The 16,018-nt window shown below is 35.3% G+C and overlaps 3 protein-coding genes across 5 annotated transcripts; all 3 read left to right on the forward strand.

Annotated features, from left to right (window-relative positions):
* On the forward strand, positions 406 to 4,347 carry LOC18790688 (replication factor C subunit 2). 3 transcript variants are annotated; one of them, XM_020554903.1, is made up of 12 exons: positions 406 to 546; positions 660 to 738; positions 835 to 914; positions 1,292 to 1,414; positions 1,515 to 1,584; positions 1,681 to 1,754; positions 2,185 to 2,305; positions 2,420 to 2,482; positions 2,910 to 2,969; positions 3,471 to 3,596; positions 3,679 to 3,762; positions 3,872 to 3,975. In XM_020554903.1, the coding sequence occupies exons 1-12, from the start codon at positions 503 to 505 to the stop codon at positions 3,935 to 3,937; spliced, it is 990 nt and encodes a 329-aa protein (XP_020410492.1). In that variant the 5' UTR covers positions 406 to 502; the 3' UTR covers positions 3,938 to 3,975. The 3 variants fall into 3 exon arrangements, with proteins under 3 accessions (XP_020410492.1, XP_020410493.1, XP_020410491.1); XM_020554904.1 differs by having other exon boundaries at positions 3,887 to 3,975; XM_020554902.1 differs by lacking the exon at positions 3,872 to 3,975 and adding an exon at positions 3,983 to 4,347 and having other exon boundaries at positions 409 to 546.
* Positions 5,420 to 6,385, forward strand: LOC18792397. The gene has a single exon (XM_007225825.2). The coding sequence runs from the start codon at positions 5,490 to 5,492 to the stop codon at positions 6,072 to 6,074; it is 585 nt and encodes a 194-aa protein (XP_007225887.1). The 5' UTR covers positions 5,420 to 5,489; the 3' UTR covers positions 6,075 to 6,385.
* On the forward strand, positions 6,801 to 9,223 carry LOC18792247 (pentatricopeptide repeat-containing protein At1g77405). Its single transcript, XM_007227244.2, has one exon. The coding sequence runs from the start codon at positions 7,202 to 7,204 to the stop codon at positions 8,549 to 8,551; it is 1,350 nt and encodes a 449-aa protein (XP_007227306.1). The 5' UTR covers positions 6,801 to 7,201; the 3' UTR covers positions 8,552 to 9,223.

A 16,018-nucleotide genomic window follows, 5' to 3' on the forward strand; every position in this document is an offset into this window, starting at 1 on the left:
CATAAAGTTAATTAAAATATTTAATTCTAATTAACTAAAGGAAAATTAAAATATAAGTACTAATATAACTAATTAAATCAGGCAAAATATATTATTTAATTACTAAAAATAAAATAATTAATTACTTGAAACATACTAAATTTATTTTTATTTTAAAAAAATTAACCTCTCCCGACGAAATTGCATCGGCAAGGTAACTTTCGTCGGGATAGGTTTTTTTAAAAGTATAGCCGACTGGCTATACCCAAAAATAGAATATTTTAAAAGTAGAGCCGCACGGCTATACCCTTTAAGTAGCATAATATGGATTTCCCTTTTTTAATTACTTTGTTTAGTAGTTATGCTTTAGTTATTATTTACTTAGTGAATATTAAAAGAAAAAAGTAGAAAATTCGAAGTTAAAAGACTTTTGTTTGTTGTTCTCCTCCGTCTCCCAAAGCGGGAAAGGCAAAAGCCCTACTGAGTATTTTTCAGGCGGGAGCGTTGCAGAAAAAGAGGATCAATGGCGCCACTGGTGCAAAGCTCTCAACCATGGGTCGAAAAATAGTATGATACTCACTCTCTCTCTCTCTCTCTCTCTCTCTCTCTCTCTCTCCAATATATTCACATTTGGGTAAAAATTTGTTGATTTTGAATTTTATTTTTGTGGGGTTTGTCAGTCGGCCGAAGCAAGTGAAAGATGTGGCTCAGCAGGACGAGGTGGTTCGGGTCCTCACCAACACCCTCGAGACCTCAAATGTAACATATATAGCTTCATTTTCCAAAACCCTACTGCTCTTGTTCCTGTTCATCAGTTTATTCATCTGAATTAATTGGGGTTTTTCTATTTTTCAGTGTCCGCACATGCTCTTCTACGGTCCACCGGGCACCGGAAAAACCACCACTGCTCTCGCCATTGCCCACCAGCTTTTCGGGTTTGCCTCCTCCCCGCTCAATCATTTATTAGAATTACAGTGGTTCTATATATGCTTTTAACTCTTAAAAACTGTTATCCCAAATTGCTTTTTCTTCTTTTGGAAATGTTCAATTGGTTGAGTACCTGCGATATTCTTTCTGGGCAAACTAGGATTTAGTTTATATAGGTTGGACTTTGATCACTATAGATGTGGCTTTTATGGTTTTTGGTTTTGTGGTATTTAAATTAAATGATATTATTTGGAAAGATTAAGTATACGAACTACAGCACTATTTATATCCTTTTACTGAAAGTTCAAATTCAAGAACAGGGATTTATTTACTATACACGTTACTTTGAAAATTTTCTTTGATTTTAACCACAATCTTTTTGCAGACCTGAACTCTACAAGTCTAGAGTGTTGGAGCTCAATGCAAGTGATGATCGTGGGATCAATGTTGTTCGGACAAAGATCAAAGATTTTGCTGCTGTGGCTGTGGGTTCTGCTCAACGTCAAGGGTATGTTCTTGTACCAGAGAACTCTTATTCTCATGCTCAGTTCTTATATTCTCCATTTCCAATTTTTAGAGATATATTTGCCCTTTCTTCAATGCCTCAGGGGTTATCCTTGTCCACCATTTAAGATCATTATCCTAGATGAGGCGGATTCAATGACAGAAGATGCTCAGGTATGTTTGTTATCTGTTCATTTCTAGTGTTTTTATTTTATTTTTTTTCCTTAAAAAGTATTAAGAATGCCCTCACAATTACTTTCTGCCATGCAGAATGCTCTAAGACGTACAATGGAAACCTACTCCAAAGTCACAAGATTCTTTTTTATATGTAATTATATCAGCAGGTGCACCTTCTCTACTATTTTCTTTGTTTAATTTGGCGATATATAATTCCTTTTTATGTTTTTGCTAAATTTATATTTATGGTAGCCCCAATCTCTTTTTTAATTTTCTATTTGGGGCAGGGGTGATAAAATATAGTTGAGTTTGGGTTTGTTTGGAGGAACTTGCATGCATCCTAATAGTGCCGACTAATCAATTTAGAGTTCTTGATCATTTTCAGTCCCGCATAAAATGTAAAGTTATCCTGATAAAACCTGTTACAATATTTTGAGATAATACCTTCTTTATGAACTGTTAATGTATACTTATATGTCTATGTAGGAAGGCTCATTGAAATGCTCTAAGGTTTTATATCATAAAATGTAAATTGTCATTTACATTAGCGAAGAGCAGGCCTTGCAGTTGGTGATCTATGAGGTTGTCTTTCTGCAGGATCATAGAGCCACTTGCTTCAAGATGTGCAAAGTTTAGGTTTAAGCCACTTTCAGAAGAAATCATGATCAGCCGCGTATTGCATATTTGCCAAGAAGAAGGCCTCAACCTAGATCCAGAAGTGTGTACATGACTAAATCTTGGATTAGATATTGTGGTTTGTTGAAAATGGGGATCTTTGCATGAGTGTTGGGTTTCTGACATCATCATACAAAATGTATGATCTACATTGTAGGTTCTGTCAACACTAAGTTCTATCTCACAAGGTGATCTTCGTCGGGCTATTACATACTTGCAGGTAGGTGGGGGTTATTCAATGAAAATTTGCCTCGTTTTTCGTGTTCATATATCTTTTGTTGAAAAACACGAGAGATAACTACCAGCAAGAAACAGAATGTGTTACTGTTGTGCCTGTCTATGTTGAATGGGTTATTTGTTTGGTAGCTTGTTTACGTCAAGTATTTGGTATGTTTTTTGCTTCTTAATTGATGATGCATTTTTCATAAAGGATGATGCTAGTTGAAATTCCATTGAGAATTGCTTTGGCTTTCATGCATCGTTGTCTCTTGAAATTTAGCACCCCAAAATTTCTCCATATTTTAAGTTTATTTAATATTTGTTTTGATGCATATTTTTTGGGGTCTGCGTATGATGATATGAGAATATTGTTGAACTGATAACGGTATGATTCTTGAATTCTAAATTGTACTTTTGAAATATTGCAGTCAGCTGCGCGCTTATTTGGATCTTCCATTTCTAAGAAGGAGCTGATTAGTGTCTCTGGGGTAAGTAACAAGAGAGGAAAATTTGGTGATGATTTTGTTTATCTATTTATATCAGGCAGTTACCTTCGATGCCATTGCATACAAGTTTATGTAGTTGCAACAAATGGGCAATAGTATGTTTTGATTTGAAGTTGCATCCTTGCTCAGCAGGTTCCTGTATTCCCAAATTCTAGCAACTTTTGTCAAGATAACCAGTATATGTCTCATTACTTTTCAGTATTTCTGTTTTCTTGTTTGTTAGCAACTGAAGAAACTTATTACAGCAGAACATTTATGTTCTTCTGAGTCCAGCCATTACCCATTGTTAGTCTCACTACATTGGGGGTCCTAGGTACAGTGATCCTAGGATGGGAGATTTGTATTTGATCCTAGATTGAGGATTTAACATGAAATGGCCTCTCTTAAGAATGAATCCAGATATGTGTTTGACAGCCCAAGATATACTTTTGTTTTATATCAAATCCCTGCCTTGTCCTGATATCTGTTATTTGAGTTCTTCAGGTAATCCCGGAAGAGGTTGTCGAGTCATTTTTTGCTGCCTGCAGGGGTGATAACTTTGATTTGGCAAACAAGGAAGTCAACAATGTAATCGCAGAGGGATATCCAGTCTCTCAGATGCTTTCACAGGTTTTACTTTCGCTCTTTTAAATTAATCTAGTGGTCTATTCTTTTATGTAAGATTGTAATACTAATACAATGTCACTTGTAGTTATTTGAGGTGGTGGTTGAATCAGATGACATATCAGATGAACAGAAGGCTAGAATATGCAAAAAAATGGGTGAAGCAGATAAGGTAAGACCGGATTATTGCATTTTATAGGCTTGTCAAATGTGTTAGATTATTAGGTTCAATAATTAGAAATTCATTAAAAGGACTGATATTCTGCTGGATCCCTAAAAAGGATGTGTTCTCTCAGATGCTGGACATCAACCTTGACATTTTTGGGCATAATATACTGATGATGTAGGCCTATCTTGGGCAAATTTCTACTTTTGCTCCTGTTTATGTGCAGCGTCTCGTTGACGGTGCTGACGAGTACTTGCAGCTGCTTGATGTTGCCAGCAGTGTAATGCGAGCTATGTGTAACATGCCCGAAGATTTCTCTTAGGAATGTTAGGTGGTTTCAGGTAAATTTGTGAACCGGGATGCAGACCCGTATGCTGCTAGATCTTGCAGAAACAAAGTTTCTTAAATTCCGAAGAAAAAAAATACTTATTTTGTGAAATAGACCAACCACTTATTAGTTATTTTGTTTTCAAAACACCAGAGCTTTAGCTAATTGGAATTAGCAGAGCATTACGTGGAAAACATGATAAGGGGTTATTGTAGAGGATTATGATTTCTGAAAGCAACATGATTAAGTCCCCTTCACGTTTACATAATGAAACTGATCCTTAGTGAAATATGCATCATTTTGCAAAGCAATGAGACAGAGACTGCGGGGTCAAAATCATGCTTGGATTTGATAGGGGGACACATGCGTTACATCTTTGTTGCTGTTGGACAAAATGTCCGTGAAGGAACCCTAATTTTATTTAGATTCACGAGCAGGAAAATCAAAGAAACTTGGCAGCTTACATGGCAAACTGTGAATCCGTGACGCCGTGTGTTACGACCTACCATACATCAATAATTCTGTACTCTCATTCAAATAGAGACAAGTGTTAGCCATTTACCCGTGAAGTATTTTAAAAACGAGTCACCTACTTTGTTCTAAATTGGATGAAAAATAAATTGACATTTAGTTATTATTTTGTTGGAAAATCCTAAATTCAAATTTCCCAAATGAAAATTGTTGAATAAAAAGATTGTTAATAAAACCAATGCCGTTGAAAAACATTTAAGCTTTTTACAATGCTATGATTCTGTTTTTTAAACCCATCTTTGTGAGACAAAATTTCCCTCCAGATTCGTCTAAAAAGCAAAGAACCAAGCACCAAGCACATCTTTTCACGACTCTTTCAATAGGGTGGTGGAGATTAACTACTCAACGAGCAAAAGTCACGTCTAAGACGCAAGCAGCCATGGGACTAAAAGATTCATGTGTCTAATAGTCCAAGTCCACTTGGCTTTGTCCTTGTGCCATGATTGAAATGCTTTCTTTTGGCATTTTGGTCATCTGGATGACTCGTAGTCGTTGATATATTATTAAATTGTGGAATTTGTTTGTATTAAATGTTGAAGGGCACACATTGACAAGAGTTAACTATTGATAATTTGTTGTGCCTACTTACGATTAATGTGTACGTATAAGTGATAGTCATTAGTGAATGCATTACTGAACTCGTTTGTATCAACAACTCACAATCACGGACAATATTTCAAATTCTATAAACTAAAGTCAAGTGCATATTTGAACCCATCTACACCTATGGCCCACCCACCCAACTTAATGCCTTTAATCCCGCCGGGACCAAGCTTTCAATTTTCTTGGCACCCCCCTCACACTCACTCTTCTCTATATATATATATATATATATATATATATATACAAATCCATATGATCCAATATCAACACAATGAAACAAATGGCAATAGATGATTATGATGACTCTTTCACAAAACCAGGAGCAATCCCATTCAAATGGGAAATCCGACCTGGCGTCCCCAAAATCCAAACCCAACAACAGAAACAACCACTACCACCACCTCCACAGCCGCATATTCACAAACACCTTAACCTCAAACCCCCACCATCCGGGTCACTCTTCCTGCCGCCACCGGAGCCCCATACCCGAAGTCGCTCCTTCCGCTCTGCTTCCGCCGCTCGAACCCGGTCAGAGCGCTGGCGATTCGAGCAGCCCGATAACATCCTTGCCCGGCGACCCGGACGACCCGACACCGTTTCAGCCGGGTGCTTCATGTCTCCACTTCTGAGGCGGAAGTCAGCGAGCAATAGCAAAAGGGGGAGCGGAGCTAGAACGGTACCCGTACCCGAGTCCGAACCCGACTACACTTCGGACCTTGAGACGCTGGCCCGGTGGTCTCTGTCGTCTCGGAAATCGCTGCTCTCGCCGTTCCGTGACTCACCCACGTCCACGTCCTCCTCGTCGTCCCCGCGACCCGTATGCGACGCTGAGTGGGCCGGGTTCGGGCTCTTTTGAAAGCTTATAGTAAAAAGTTTTTTTACTGTTGTATTTAATTACTAAGTAATTATGGCAAGCCCAACATGGTTAATTCTTTAATGGGTAAGCTTAGCTCTTAGTCATACATGACTAAGAAGAGTACTTGAAGTTTTTTGTTTTTAGTTTTTTTGGTACTAGATGGCAAAAAGTAGGTCAAGTCAAAAGGTTTTGTTGATACTTGATCTTGGATGTAGTTGTGGAATGAAAATGGGAGGGAAGGGATGACCTTTCTTTTTATATACATAATGAAAATAAAGATAGAAGGTTGCCTTTTGAAAGGTTTATAAATACTCCTTTTTCCTCCATAAACTTGACTTCATTAAAACTTATAATAAAAAGATTAAGAAAGTACCCACAATGTGTGTAAAGGATGTTGGGTATGAGAAGTAATACGTATATGTGCATAAGTAAGTGAGGAAAAAAGTATAATGAGTTTGGAGAATATGAAGCATGTTCACGAATGAATCGAACTCTTAACCTAACTTAATCTTAACTTATTTTCCCGTCTATCTTCAATGCCAAACAATACTTATACATGCATAAATATGTGAGGAAAAAAATTTGAAATGAATTTTGCTTGATGACATGCATCATGAGTTATTAATTTAATGAATTTAGATTAGTCTTTATTTGTGTGTCATTTACTCCGTCTCAATATATAAAGAGCAAAAGAAGATTATAAAGCGTGTTAACCAATTCATCATACCCATTCCTCTTCATCAAACATCAAACAGGTTCCATTAATTTTATTATAAAACAAAAGCAAACAGCTTATTGCATTTCTTGTGATTCCTTTTCAAGAATTACTATTAAAAAACAAAAAATTAAAGGACAACAATTTTGAAACCACTTTATATGGGCCGACCCATATAAACTGAAAGCCCAACTGAAATCCTATCTTTCATCTTCAAATTACACAACATCCTCTTCCCTCCAAGTCCCAAAGTCCCCAACCAGCACTTAGAACAGCTCCAACAATGAACCACTCGAAAGCTGAATTAGGCAAGCTTAACCAAACCCTCGTCTCATCAAACCCAGAAATCAATTTTGCATCTTTATTGATTCTCAGTTGATCTTTCACAGAAAGAAAACAAAAAACCCTAAACATGAACCACTCGAAACCTCTGTCCCGCAATTACACACCCAATGTAGTGAACCAAGTCCTCACTGCCATGCTTAAAAACCAACCCTTCAATTCCGAGCTCGCTGCCTCAGCCACCACCTCTCAGCCATGGATCTCCGAGTCAGTTTCCCAAGTCCTAATCTCCATACCCAGATTCTTCTTCCAGTCCCCAAGCTCCATCGGTCGCCAACATGGCTTTCGACACCGCGCTCAATTAAAGCAACGCAATCTCAGACAAGAATCTTATAGGTTCCATAACAACGTGCTCGTTCTTGGCCCAGCTGCCCACAGAGACCTTCACAAGGTTCAGCTGGGATTGGACAGAGCGCTTGAATTCTTCTACTGGGTCGAAACCCATTTTGGGTTTGTTCACAATGAGCAAACTTGTAGGGATATGGCCGTTGTTTTGGCTAGAGGGAATAAATTGAAAGCCCTCTGGGATTTTCTTAAAGAAATATCGAAGAGAGGGAGTGGTGGGCTGGTGACTACCCAGACCATTACGTGTTTGATAAAAGTCCTAGGAGAGGAGGGACTGGTTACTGATGCATTGGCTGCTTTTTATAGAATGAAGCAGTTTCATTGTAAACCTGATGTGTATGCTTATAACACTATTATTTATGCTCTCTGCAGAGTTGGGAATTTTAATAAGGCCCGGTTTTTGTTGGAGCAGATGGAGTTGCCGGGCTTTAGATGCCCGCCGGACGTGTTCACTTATACTATTTTGATTAGTTCTTATTGTAGATATGGCTTGGAGACTGGGTGTAGGAAGGCCACTAGGAGGCGGATGTGGGAAGCAAACCACATGTTCCGGAACATGCTTTTCAGAGGCTTTGTCCCTGATGTTGTCACGTACAATTCTTTGATCAATGGCTGTTGCAAAACCTACCGGATCGAGAGGGCTTTGGAGTTGTTTGATGATATGAACAGAATGGGTTGTACCCCCAATCGGGTTACTTACGATTCCTTTATTAGATACTACGCTGCTGTTAATGAGATTGATAAGGCGGTTGATATGTTACGGAAGATGCAAAATATGAAACATGGAATGCCCACTTCAAGTTCTTACACTCCAATCATTCATGCCTTTTGTGAAGCAGGAAGGGTTATAGAGGCTCGGGATTTTCTTGCTGAGTTGATCGATGGAGGCTCGATACCTAGGGAGTATACTTATAAGTTAGTTTGCGACGCACTAAATTCAGCTGGAGAATTAAATTTGCTTGATAATGACCTGCATAGAAGAATAAAATATGGTATAGAGAGTAGATATAGGCAGATAATGAAGGTGAAGCCGATTATGACTCGCAAAGGATACGATAGCATGGTGGAAACTTGACGTTGTGAAGAAAATGGTCAAGAACTACAGATTATAGTCATTCTTGGACAAACATTTGGAGGTACTAAAGTTCATGCACTTCCTTTGGCTGGCCATACAAAATCTATTGAAGATTAATTGGTAATGAGACAACTTATTTGATGATCCTTGTTGTCGCATTATAAATTTGTGGTGCTGCTGTTAAGAGGTATCTTAGTTTCAAGCAATTTTCGATCAGCGCCAAGCAGCTCGAATTGCTACAACTCAACTTACTGATGATCCTTGTCATTGTGTTATAAATTTGTGGAGCTGATGTTTAAGATGTGTTACATGTTTTAAGCAAATCTCAGTCAGCCTCAAGCAGTTTGAATTGCCTGGTGCCATGAGCTGAAAGCTTAGTTCACTGGACTAGATGCTTGGGTCTCAACAATCAGCACAGTTTTGACACGATCGTCTCCTATTGCTTTTGTAATGAGGGAGAGTTAAAAATGGTGCAACCAAGCTCCAAATTAAGGTCAAAGTTGGTCAACTTCTGTCACAAAGTTCTTCTCACATTGGGGGCATATGGTCAGGTAATTGGAGAGTGAATCCCTTTGTTTCTGCACATAGGTTTTAAAGCACATGAAAAGCTTATAATACCATCTTATTTCTTTGATAAATATCAAGTTTTAGAGAGTTCAAAATTGTATTGAAGAGCGCAATGATAGTATATAATCATAGGGTAAATTTATTTGGACCCAACAAATTTTTTTTAGACCCTAAGATTTGTTCCAAAAATACCCTTACTCATGAAGAACCCAACCCAACATCTCATTTTCTCTTTACGCCCAACTAAACCTATTAAAATTGGTTGACAGTTGCCAACGGGGTCTAGCCCAGTGAAAAAGGATTTTGACTTATCAGATTAATGGTCTTAAGTTCGAATCCCCATAGAACCGTGGTAGTGTCTCAAGTTCGAACCCTAAATTGTTGACCAAGCAGTCGTTGCCACAAGCTTCGCCTTCAATAGCACAAAAGAGGCCCTGCACAACTACGCTCCGTCTTGACCCTGCCCACATATACTCAAATGGTAATTGCAACTTGATATAAAATTGACAATGCAAATTTAAAATAAGTGTAGGGTCTAAAAAAAGACTATTGGGTCTTAAAAAAATGTTGAGCACAAACTCGTGAATTGTTACTAATTTTAATCCCAGAATCATGACAAATTTGTTGAAACTGAAATATGAATTTTGTTTTTACTAAATAAATACATTTCCATAAATCATTTCAGGCATAAACGATGAAAGTTAGCGAAAATATGTTAGGATACCCCACCATACTAGTACAATGTATTGATTTTAAAGATCTCGATCGACATTTCCCTTCAAGTTGTTATTAGTCTTTGTCCTCCAAAGATGGGGTACAGGACCACAAGTTCTTGTTCCTCATTCATAGCAAGTGACCAGTCTTCTTCTTATTAATTTTTCTTCTGCTGAATCAGCTGCATCATGATTCATGAAATAGGCCATCTGACCCACACAACCCACAATTTAAATGAGAATGCCCCTTCCATCTGGGCATTATCCATGACCTGAAATCTTTTGTTGGGGTTCAAAATGACTTAAGATCTTCTCGAACTTTCATCGTAACAATAAAAGATAAGGAATATCTTTGTTGAGAGAAAAATTTACGTATAACGGGTGTATATACAATTTTCTTCTCATTAACATTTAGTGTATAAATATTGTTCACCAAGTATCAAATTAGGCTATAATTAAGTTCCCAATTTATATATTAAATTCTGTTGAATTACTATAAATCTGATCAGAATATTCTCTCAACAAATCTTTTTTGTCAATTAGCACTGTTCATACATCTGTAATTAACTTCATCATTATTATCCTAAATTAATTTAGAATATCTCAAACCATATAGTAGGAAACCAACCTTTTATTATTTGATAAGTAGTTTGTAGCCACACATATATAAATATATTCTCTTGCTTCATACGGTTGATATTGCGAATTTAAATTAGTGACCAAAGTTGATTTTTGTTTGAATGTGTGATTTGAATTGCGAAGATGAATGTAGTAATCAAGTTTGTTTTTACTTAAATCGTATGGTGAATTCTAACATATAATATGTATGTATAAAAATAATCTCTTATTAGATTATCTGATAAGATAAGATGCTTACGATAGATCAGTAACATATATAAATGCTAACGTAGGGTTCCAATAAAAAGGGAATTGGCATATGCTAAACTGTAAAATATATAAACTAATGGTGCAAGCAAGTCATAACTAAGAATAAGTTGTATACAATAATTTAGAAAGGGTGGCTTTTTGAAATACATAAATCCCTATTTTTGTTTGCATATGCAAACCCGTGAAAGTGATCGTATGATTTGTTAAAAGTTGACCAAATGAGCTGCATGGATCACACCATTTGCCATCACAATGCTACTTCCGTGCAAATCATGGTTACTAAACATTCTCAAAATATCAAGAAGAAGATGGAAATAGTAACATTCTCAAAATAACCGGCACCAACTATATTTTAACTTACGACAAAATTAGTCCCTAATTTGGAAAAAAAAATTATATGTTTCTGGTATACGGCATTGTTGATTTAGTTGTATTCATGTCATTAACTCATTTGACAAGAGAAGAATGGTGCACGTGGCAGCCTTCTTCTCACCTTTCAATTGTTATTCAGTTGTGGGGGTTGTTAGATTAGTTTGTTTATCAGTTTTGGGTTGTTAGATTAGTAGTTAAGCCAGCTGTTTTAGGCGCGAATATTAGTTACAATTGCTAACCCAATTTATAAGCTGGTTTTGTAATGCTTTTGGGGGTAAATTATTTTATAATCGTTCTGAGTCAATAAAGTTACTTATTTTACTTACCACTTGTCAAGATTGAGATAGTTGGGTTCCAATCAGTGATTGTTAAACGTAATAATGTAGCTGCTGCTACTGAAGTGTTAGCTCATTTGCAACGCCATCCCAAAGAAGATGCAACATGGGAAGACTATTACAGCCTCAAAAGTCGATTTCCAGATTTCAAACCCCGTGGACAATGTTGGTTTTTGGGGCCGGGTAATTGATAGTTGCTGGTTTACTTGTATTCATGTCATTGGCCCATTTGGCAAGAGAAGAGTGCTCCAAGTGGCAGCTTTCTCACCTTTCAAATGTTATTCAGTTGTGGGGTTGTGTTAGATTAAGTTTGTTAATCAGTTTTTGGTTGTTAGATTAGTAGTTAAGCCAGCTGTTTTCTGCCCGAATATTAGTTACAATTGCTAACCCAGTTTATAAGCTGGTTGTGTACTGATTTTGGGGTGAATTGTTCTGAGTCAATAAAGTTACTCATTTTACACAATTAGAAGCCAAAAAAGACGAGATTCGATCTCTAATCTTACGGATAAAAGCATTCACTCATGCACCTAAAGTCTTGTGTCTGATCACAGATATAAAAAAGGAGGCTATTCGTTTACTTGAAAATTAGTTTGCATATAAACTATATGAATTTTACTATATACCTACCCTTAAGTTACTGATAGTATGATTGTTTAATATTGTTTTTTGTAAGTAAAAATATGAATTAAAAGTATTAAACACATTATTATGGACTGCATTCCACTTACATACAACAAGTAATTTAAGTGTATAAAATGTTTCCGATTCTAGTTTTATAATACAAGGAAACTTAGAAGAGGGGTTTATAAAAGAATAAAAAAGCAGAAGTGTACTATTCTTGATCTGATCAGTTGAAGATTGGTTACATCTCGCCATACACTTGCCCAAATTAATTTATTAGAAATATATATATATATATATATATATTTCCTTTTGTTGGTTTGTTGTTGTTTTTGTTTTTGCTGACTGTTTTTTTTTTTTTGTTTGACTCCAAATGCTTGCATTTTTTTTTATCAAACAAATGCTTGCATGATCAAGAGAGAATCTACCGAATTGTACCACTCTTTTGTCAATTCTTTAGACTATAATAAAATGGAAGTACATTGGCCTGCCAAAGCTTGATATTTTAAGTCTTTTTTAAGCTTTCAGACTTATGGGAAAAGAAGTAAAAGAATATGTACTGAAAATAACATGGGTCAAGGTCGACCGATGAGACGATGGGGGATAAGTTTATTGTCGAGAGGGAAATAGCCCAGATTTCCCCCGTTAACATAATTTGCGACTTTCATTTGTACTATGCTTTTAAAGAGCAACTCTTCTCAAAATCTCAAACGAAAAGGTATATTATTTTTTGTTTTTGCTTTTAGTAGGAGGAGAATATATATATATATATATATATATATATTTGGAGGACTTTTTCTATTGAAAAGGGGCGATAGCATATTAAATTCACACACACAATACGGATGCTAGGACTCGAACCCAGGACCTTGTCTGAGGGAGTAAATACTTCAAACCACTACACTAGTGGGTCCTTTGCAAGAGAAGAATATTTTGAGTATTACTGAAAATGGTGAATTTTGCTCGTTGACCAATAAATCCTAGAACTGTTGCCAAAAATAAAAGTGGTGGATAATTAAGTTACTGGTTCAAAGAATTTTACTCAAAATGATTCCATAGACGAGATCGATGGCGTGAAGAAGACAGCAATGGAATATTGTACTTGTTTATTTAAGAAACAATTGAATAATTTTTTATTTAACAAAACAAAAATGGTTAATCATTTTATTAGTTCTTGAATTTAAACTCGATTTGCATTTGAGTACCTCAATTTTCAAAATAGTTCTCATGGTCCTTTAACTTCACTTTCGTTAGGACAAATAGTCTTGCCGTCAATTTTGTTAACTTTTTTATGTTAAATTCAGGAGCAAAATGGTATTTTTATATTAAAACAAAAAATAATAATAAAAAATCATATCTTTAAAATAACAATAAAAGAAAATCAAATAAAAAATCAACCCAAAAAAAATTTATTTAAGTTTTGGAGGAGTAGAAATCGGGATAAAAGGGGAGAGAGAGAGTTTAATTTTAATTTCTTTAATTTTTTTATTCATATTTTAATTAATTTTGATACAAAAATATCATTTTGTCCCTGCATTTAACAGAAAAGTTAACAAAATTAACGGCATGATCATTTGTCCTAATGAAATTGAAGTTAAAGGACCACGGAAACTATTTTGGAAATTAAAGTACTCAAATGCAAATCGAGTCTAAATTCAAAGACTAATAAAACAATTAACCCAAAGAAAATACAGACTTATCGTGTCGTTCATGATATCGAGGGGACTTTCATCTATCTTGTGAGTAAGGCAACTCCAAGTCGGGCCTCTCCCAACGACTCAAATAGCAACATAAATTCTTTATTTATAGGCCCAATTTACTTTTGATTACACACTCTGCGTGCCAATTGGTTGTTTTTGTTTTTAATTTCATTTTAGAATTAAGAAAGAGAAAATATGTCTAGGTGTCTTCCACACCATGAGAACAGGACCCACGTTCTCATTTTGTTTTTTTTTTGTTTTAAGTTTGTTTAATATAAAAAATTGTTAATTTACTATATTATCATGTGTGATATTTTGAATGTTTCATTGTAATTGACTCTTTAATTAAGTGAATTATTATTTAAATATTTTTTTTATATAAGCGATATTTTATTTAATATAATCTAAATTACATGAAGGAGGATTCGAACTTGTATGCAGAATCAGGAATACATTCATTCTAACCAATTTAACTAAGCCTATATCTATTTTTTTGGGGTCTTCCAACTTAAGTACTAAGATGAGGTTAAGAATCTACCTATTTGGCCATTTCTAATTAAAAAAATTGGAAGTGGAAATAATCTGAGAGGGGCAAGAATTTTTGGACTTTACTTGGAAAATAAAGGCATGGATCATGTCGGGTGAGAGACCAAGATTAGAATCATTAGATAAATGGAAGTAGATGTAGCGGCATGCTCGCGACATTTTGAGCTTAATTATTCTACAAACTCTAAACTATGGAAACTTAATTAATATATATTAGTTATAATTAAACTGTATACACTCATAAAGTCCAAATGAGTGGTCTTTAAACTATTTTGTGATTTCAGTCGCAGCATGGTTCAGACCATTTTTCTAAAATCAATAAACCAAAGGAAATGGTCAACAAACATGCCTTTTTAAAAAAAAAAATGAAAAAAGAAGAAGTTATTTTTCCTATTAAGAGGGGCAATAACATACTAAATTCACACACACTATACGGATACTAAGACTCGACTCTATGACCTCAAGGGAACTTTCGCTCTAACCACTACACTAATGAATCCTTTGTGGTTGCAAGAAATCTTTGATCCGAACTAGATTAGTTTGCCAGATGATATTTAGAGGACAACAAGGGTTAAAGTCAACTCAAATATATGCTATACTACTAGAGTTACAAGCCTCCATGCTTAGATGCTAGTACTGCAGAGCTCATACTAGCTAAGCTTTGATCTGTAACTTATATGCAAAAGTTTAATGTCCTTGGCAACCTTGTTTGTATCGATTTGAACATATTTATGTATTTGATTACTACAAAAAAGAAAGAAAAAAAAATTGAGTGTGAAGGGGATCAAAAAGATTCAGGGCTAAAAGAACATGGCATTTGATCATTTTCGCTCCCAACAACAGACAGAGGTAAAATTTCAACATTTGTACTTCTGAAGATTCTCGATGTCACTTCCAGTATATTTATTTATTTTAATTGAATTACAGAAAATTAATTATTCCTACATTGACGTTAACGCAGATGATGTACATGACCCATATAGAAAACGTTATCCAAGAAAGCTTGACTTCTTCTATTTGCTCATTAATCTTATGCGACTGATCATGCGATCTCTAAGATCTTAATTGACTTTCTTTCTAGTATGCTTATCTTTTTGACAAAGGCGAGATGCATGATTATAATTAGTTACGATAATCTTTTATAGGAAATACTTTTGCTTATAAGCGCCGTGTTAAAAATGTCAAAATTTTTATAGAAATTCAAGATTTTAAGGAAGTACATTTAAAAGTTATTCTTAAACGTTTTTATGACTCTAAAATACTTAACAAAGTTTTCTGCCAAACGCTATCAAAGACACTTTTAATTATGAGACTATACAATTTAAATTATTATCTTAGTTGTCTATGTCTAACCCATAAGTAATGTAAAGAGAAATTAAGAAAGAAACAACAAGAAGAGCATATCAATCCCACCCAATACCATACAATATTAAATTGGAGTGTGCAGTCTATCTATAATTGGAACAAATTAAAGATATAATATTAGTTATAAAAATAAAAAATAAAAAATAAAAAATAAAAAAGGATGTAAAAAGAAAAATAAGATATATAGGTTAGTGACCTGTCGTTTATGCCACGTCGAGGAAGACACATTAGAGTATAGCTAGCGACTACACAATTGTCCACAAACCAGGGAAGTGGGTGGGTTCACAGTCTCCATGCATTATTAATAATAATATTAATTAATTCATGCAAGAGCTACCTCTATATATATGTATGTACATG

The sequence above is a fragment of the Prunus persica genome, chromosome G1 (genome assembly GCF_000346465.2).
Source record: "Prunus persica cultivar Lovell chromosome G1, Prunus_persica_NCBIv2, whole genome shotgun sequence".
NCBI lineage: Eukaryota > Viridiplantae > Streptophyta > Magnoliopsida > Rosales > Rosaceae > Prunus > Prunus persica.